This window comes from Phycodurus eques, chromosome 1, assembly GCF_024500275.1.
Source record: "Phycodurus eques isolate BA_2022a chromosome 1, UOR_Pequ_1.1, whole genome shotgun sequence".
NCBI classification, from domain to species: Eukaryota; Metazoa; Chordata; class Actinopteri; order Syngnathiformes; family Syngnathidae; genus Phycodurus; species Phycodurus eques.
In genome coordinates, this window is record NC_084525.1 from 51233905 (window position 1) to 51241028 (window position 7124).

The 7124-nt window shown below is 40.7% G+C and overlaps 1 protein-coding gene across 4 annotated transcripts in view; it reads right to left on the reverse strand.

Moving 5' to 3' along the window:
* Positions 1-1454: 1454 nt before the first annotated feature.
* The window catches only part of dock3 (dedicator of cytokinesis 3), a 60068-nt gene continuing 54398 nt past the window's right edge, over positions 1455-7124 (reverse strand). For all 4 annotated transcript variants that reach the window (XM_061698438.1, XM_061698428.1, XM_061698419.1 and 1 more), the window contains exons 48-54: positions 7027-7124; positions 6699-6780; positions 5739-5854; positions 5559-5643; positions 5364-5486; positions 5078-5160; positions 1455-4008 (exon numbers count right to left, since the gene is read on the reverse strand). The exon at positions 7027-7124 is cut by the window's right edge and continues 44 nt beyond it. In XM_061698438.1, the coding sequence (XP_061554422.1) occupies positions 3400-4008; positions 5078-5160; positions 5364-5486; positions 5559-5643; positions 5739-5854; positions 6699-6780; positions 7027-7124 (1196 nt within the window). In that variant the 3' untranslated portion in view covers positions 1455-3399. The remainder of the gene's footprint in view (positions 4009-5077; positions 5161-5363; positions 5487-5558; positions 5644-5738; positions 5855-6698; positions 6781-7026) is intronic.

Genomic DNA, 7124 nt, shown 5'->3' on the forward strand with positions numbered 1-7124 from the left:
CACAAGAGCTACCGTAATACAAACAGTCTGTCAAAGCCACCTACGTGAGAAAAAAAAACGGCTGTGTGATGCCCGCCATTAGAATTGATAGGAATTAAGGTCTATTTAAAAAAATAACAAATAAAAAAAAACTGCTTTAACATGTCGGCTGTTTTACCAGCCCGACTTTCCTGTCGTCATTAACCTTAGAAGGTTTTAAAAGTAACAAGCTAAATTTTAAAACATAAGGAGGAGAACGTACAGATTTTTGTGTTAAAAAGTAAGGAGTAAAAGTAAAAAGTCATCAGAAAAAAATAAATACTCAAGTAAAATACAGATATCTGAAAAATCTATTTAAGTTCAGAAACGAAATACAAGTACTTTGTTACTTGGCACCTCTGGGAAATACTGAAGCAACATCAAGACCAGGAAGTTAAAGCTTGGGTGCAAATGGGTCTTCGAAAATGACAATGACCCAAAGCATGTTGCCAAAGTGGTTACAAAAACAGGATCAAGTCAGTGTTTGGGTGTGGCCATCGCAAAGCCCTGATCTCAATTGGATGGGAAATTTATGGGAAGATTTGAAAAGTCATGTGAAAGCAAGGTGGCCTCCAAACTGTCAGGAGGAAAGGCCAAAATTCTTGCAAACTATTGTGAGAAGCTTGTAGGAAGGATATCCAAAACCTTTGACCCATGTCATGCAGTTTAAAGGAAATGGTACAAAATACTAATGACATATATGTTAACTTCTGATTCAAAAAAATAAATAAATTAATTAATTAAATTAGGATATATATATATATATATATATCCTTCTCTCACTATTCAGCTATTTAGCCTAATATATATAATTCTGAAAATCCTAATCGACCTAAAACAGGTAAATGTTTAGTTAGATTTCATGTCAGACAGTGAGAAAAAAAGGTTTTATATGGCGTATATAAACTTCTGGTTTCAGCTGTATGGATGGGTTCACTCCATATATCATTTTAAAAAAACTAACAAAACAAATGTACCGGCATTACCAGATATCTTGCAACCCTTTATTGCTCAGTGACAGTTTTTTCTCAATGTCTTTATGTCTCCAAAGTGTTCTCTGTCAATTGACTGTCTGTTGTCGTACTCGAGCAGCTCCAACTACCGGAGACAAATTCCTTGTGTGTTTTTTTTACATACTTGCCAAATAAAGATTATTCTGATTTTGATTCTGATCAGGCTTTTTTTGGTAATGGTTTTGGATTCATACACCACCACAATGGGTTTGAAATAAAACCAAAAAGATGCACTTGATGTATAGATTTTCATATTTGATTTTTAAAGGAATATGAATTACACTCATTTTATGCAGAGTACATCCATTTTCAGGGGCTCCAATGTATTTGCACAGTGATAAATGCCTGTAATTTTTAATACTACTACTGCCGCCTACTGGTAACTTCTCTTAGCCGTGCAATGACAAAGTGGGTGCCAGTTGGTGATGCTGATAAAAGATTGTCTTTATTGTTTGGTATTGTTAATGAATTCCATACCACAGCAGTTATGGGAGTAGGAAAACCACTTTTACAACCAAACACGGTCCGATCATGCTAACACCATATGTACAGGAAAGCACATTGAAAAGTGTATAAATTATTTATATGAGAGTCATAGTCAAGAACGGTGGGGACAGCCACAGTCTAATGAATTCCTCCTTTTTCAAACACTGATTATAGATAGTTATCCATTACATTGATCTCTGGAGTACATGTATATACACAAAACAACAATAAATCTTTTCAGGGGGTGTCTGCAATAATTCTCAAAAATATCTCACAATACAGCTGTATGTACAGTGACATAATTTACACTGGAAAACTGTATTTGTTCCTATAATTTGAGTATCAACTAATTCTGCAGTTTTCCTCCTCAGTTGATACTCACGTGTTGTTTATATCTACCCTCAGGCTCATTTCCATACAAAGTACAGCAACACGTGCAGTATGAGGGCCCTTTGTAATAAGCTCACGCCACTGATGATCTCACATACAAAAATAGATGTTGTCCAGTTAGCTGGAAATGTGATGTGCAGTTGTACGAAGCCTGCTGAATAAAACACCAAGGGATTTAAAAATAAATAAAATAAAGTGAAATATTATCCCCTTCCTACCATTGAAACGAACAACGCTTGTTCTCGGCCCTTCAGTTTGAAACTTGTGATTGATTTTCACATAAGCAGAGCCGCAGGTAGGGTTAGGAAATATCAGCGCTACAATCCAAACTACAACCTGAAACCAAAGCAAAAAACATTTATAAATAAATAAAAAAACACCACTAAAGCGGGTCTATTTTTCCTGGAGGGAGTGAGCACAAAGAAGAGCTTACAGTCCAGATGGGAGGTCAAACTGTATGTGACTGCACTTAAGGCAAGTAGGCGATTCCAACACTTTCTGAGTGGGTCGGGGGGGGGGGCTTGACAGTGTCATCGACTAGGTTTAGCCCTCACTGCTTAACAGGATATGATACAATATAGGCGAGGGGGGGAGAATAGAAAGATAGAGCGTGAGACAAAGACTGAGAGAGAGAGAGAGAGAGAGAGAGAGAGAGAGAGAGAGAGAGAGAAAGAGGTGTGAAGTGGAGAGTTCTTGCAGTCTTCATTCACACAGAACGTGTGACATGACAGTTTTGGGAGTGATTCATTCCAGACAGCCTGTCACCCCGCAGCTATTCCTCTCCACCTTTTGGATTAGGTCCTCAACAAAGACTCAAATTAAAGCACTTGAACAAAAAAAATTAAAATAATCATTGACTAGGTCTGCAAATTAAAGTTTTCTGTCCAAGTAGATCATCTGAATACATTCACGTGGGTTTCCATACGCATGGTACGGATGGTACGAAAAGCCAGTCCCTTGAGATGCCGGTCCAACCTTCACAACCTGCCCAACGTCTGTAACGCGTAAAAGTGTCGTTTGACATGAGTCACTATTAAGGAGCACTTAACAGTGTAATGGACATATGAAGCCTTTGAAAACACTATCATGTAGCAAATTTATCAAAATAAGAATTCCTGTATATGAAGCATCGAAAGCCGCAAAGTCACTTGACTGTGAATAACCACCACCTGACGCTGCGTTGTGAGTTCATCCTGTGATCATGGTCGCTAGACTTCACAAAACGCTTGTCGTATTATTCTCAAATGGAAAACATGCTCACAGACAAGTTGTACAACTGTGTACAATCAAGATCTTTTTTCTGCCCTTATTTCTTTCTTGGTTTTCTTTTTTTTTTTGGAGCAATGCGGCCTCGTCCTGGGGTCGCTCCTTTCCTCACCCTCATGTGCACTGAATTAAAAACTCAGCAAGGAACACTCTCTCCATGGCGGACTTTTTTTTTTTTTAATGCTAATTTCACTCAGTGCACATGAAGGGAAGAATACGTTTTTGATCACTGCGCCTCCTCATGCTCCTCACTGATGCACTGCTCCCAGGCATGCTTGCCCTGCTCGTCCCGGTGGCCGAGGGGGGAGTGGAAGATCCTGCGGGGCAGCGGAATGGGCTGAGGCTGCAGATCCTCTTCCGGGATGCAGCCCTCCCTCAGGTAAGGTTTCGGCGGGATGGCCGGAAGCTGAGGCCTGCGATAGGGAATGTGATGAGGCCCGTGGGTGGGTGGGTGATGGTGAGGTGGCGGCCCGTGGGAGTGGCTGTCCAGCCCCGAGTGAGCGTGAGTGTGCGTGTGCGGGTGGGAGTGAGGGTGCGAGGCAGGGCTGCGGTAGTGGAAAGGGCGGACCGGGTCGACCGAGTCCATTTCCGGCGTGCCGTAGTGAATGTGCAGGTAGGAAGAGGCCAGGTACTCGTCGGGGGGCGACCACAGGTGGCTGGGGAGGGGCTCCAAGGCATCGTTCCGGATGGGGCCCGGATCAGGATACTGGCCGCTGAAGTTGCTCTCGCTCAGGGAGGAAACGCCGCTGCTGGCGCTGCCGGACAGGGTGGAGTTGCTGCCACCTAATGCTGACTGAGGGCTGGTGGGGGAACCGGGAATCGGGTGGAGGGGAGACTGGCGGGACAGACGCAAACAGAAGATGTTAAAGATGTTTTGATAACAACTCAACCTTGGCCAGCCAACACAACTTCATCATTTTGACAAACATTGACTTCAGAGGTCTATTGATTAGGACTTTACTGCTGGAGATAAAAAAACGTGTTTTGTGTGTGTGTTTTTTAAACACTTGACTCTTAGTGAAGACAATGTGCGGGAGATGACAAATGGGCATCTGTTGAACCTGTGAAAAGCAAGGTGATGAAGAAAGTGGATATAAAAAGCAACTCTTTTGTCACACAAATCATGTCAGAGCTTTTAACTTTTTCAAAATCCCTGTAAAGTGAAAAGAAATATTTTCTAAATTTGACGCACCACAGAGAAGTTCACAATCCTGCCAAATTTGAATGAAAGAAAAAAAAAATCGCAGTATATAAAATGCCAATTTCAACTGTCAATCAAATAGCACTGCTAAAACCTGACAAATCGAAGCTACTTCATCCAGTAACTGTCTTCTTACATTGCATCCTCACGTCCTGACTTTGTGTTGTGTATTTCTTGGTCTTATCACAAAAGCATGGTATATTCACTGCATTAATTACCACATGCAGGTGCATCTTAGGCTATGTTCACACTGCAGCTTAATTCCATTTTTTTTTGCCCAATGAGACATTTATCTGATTTTTTTCCATGTCAATGTGAACAGTACGAATAAGATTTTTTTTTTAATCCAACCCTGGCGTCTTTCATATGTGGATGTAGGTCAGATATGTATCCGATGCGAATGCCGTATGGACACACGTGCTCTTATCTGACCCGTATGTCATCAAATGACAACAAATGTCACAATTGTTTGACAAAACAGACACACAATAAAAGCAACAGCGGACAAAGGAGCAGAATACAGTCAATGGCGAAAAGAAGATGCTTTAGAACTGCTAAATATAAGAAAATGTTGGCTTTGATTGTACAAAATCCTTGAAATTGCCAACAAAAAAAACAAACAACAAACAAAAAATCCAAATTGGATCGTGCACCGCAGTGTGAACGTAGCCTGAATATGCGAACGTTCCTCCCATTTTTGTACCTTTCGAAGTGAGCGCACAGGCAGAGCGGGTGGAGGGTCGCTGTTCTGGGGATTAAATGTGTCACAGTGCATCAGGAAGTGTCCTAGAAAAAATGAAAAAAATAAAAAAACAAACAAAGATGAGAAAACAAAACTTTATGAAAATGCAACCATCTTTAATTTCTATTTCAGGTGAATGCAAGCCAAGCATCTGCCCCAATTAAGGAGCTGGCGACTGCACATAAACCCGTGCGCTCTATCATAAATAACATGATCGTGCACAATGTGCTGTAAATGGGACATGTACCTGGTGGAAAGGATCTGGGAGGAACGGGGGGCATAATTACACCTCCAGAAGAAGTTGGCATGTAGGACACCTGTTCCCTGTTCTCTCCCTCCAGGTTCCAGCTGCTGGGAGTGTTAGGAAACACTGCCAGCGAGAAAAAAAGTGTCACCATGCTTGCAAAAAACACATGCATATTTCACCGGGCTTGCGTGGCACCTTTCTCTGGCAGCGTCATGTGAGGATCTGTACACGGCTTGCAGGGGCTAACTTGTTGCAGCAAGGCACGCTGCATGTGGTTATTCTGTACAAGAGGACAAATACAATGTCAGAGGCTGTGCTGTTGTCTAAAACGATCACGAAACGGCAGTCCTCGTCTTACACAACATTACTTCCTACCTGTCCAATTTCCGTCATGTTGTAGTACATGGTGTTGTTGGCCCTCTCACGATGAGATGGCAGCAAGATCATCACTTCCCTGTTGTGTTTCGCCTTGTCAGGCAAGGACGGCGAGCCTGCGAAAGGAAGAATCAATAATAATAACTTGTAAATGTAAATTGTAAACGCCACGAGCCATTCCACTGAATCAGTGCCATTTGTGTCGCCGGGAAATAAAATGCAGAAATGCACAATAAAATTAACTAACTAGAATTACACGTTATCATAAAATATAAAAACATAAATCCTTTACAAATTTTATATGTTTACATATTTGTGTAACTCCTTACCCAAACTATACTTTTTAAATTTCATTACAAAACAATTTAATTTAAATTCACACATTTCACTCAGTCCTGTTACCCAAACACAATACCCGCTCTGAAAAATGTGGACTATTCCACAAGTCACATGGTCAACAGGAAGTTGCGTCATTCAGATATTCTTCAGACAAGGGGAAGGCCCAAAGTAAATTAAATATTTTGTCTGTACACTGTATTTGATATGTCAACTATAACTGGGGATTAGAATTTCTGCACTCTCCTGTAACTTAAATTATACATCTTTTTATGTTATTTCTTCTGATTTTATATATCACTTTAATGTGTTTAATGTCAACATGCTATTAGTATAAATGTCATGCAGCTATATTTCTTGTATTGCTTTTAGTCCTGAATCTGAAAAATCTTTTTAGTAGTTCAATATGCATAGTATCAGATTTAGAGTTGGGGGGAAAAAATACAGTGTGTGTGTGTATATATATATATATATATATATATATATATATATATATATATATGCATAAAGTATTGTTGTAATAATTTGTCTAATTTGTCTAATAATGTGTCTCTGTAATGAAAATGTCATACAAGACACGCAATATTTGCACAAAAACCAATGGTTTACAACCACGTTACATACCTCTGGCACTCGAGGGAGCAGAGTTTATAATTTGGGAGGAGTTGGAACGTATAGAGCTCAGGCTGGAGGACGAGGGGCTCGGCTGAAAAAGCAAAATAAATTCATGAAGCATGAAGGAGGAAGTCGTTCAGCAAGTAATGTCTGAACTGTGAATATGCGGGGGTTCACTGTACTTCTGTATTCCAAACTTTCACACAATAAATAAAATGCATTAATGGGCATTAAAATGGAGTACAGGGAGGAACATGAACAGTATTCGCACATCATTATATTAGGTTTGCGAAAAATGAAACTGTGTTCCAGTCCCTTGTTGTATTTCAAGCCTTACCTGCATGTGTATGGCCTCCTCAGGGTGCTCCCCCATCAGACCGTCCGTCATTATGGCCAGGTTTCCCGCCCCCGCCTCGCTCGAAGTGTGAGAGGACA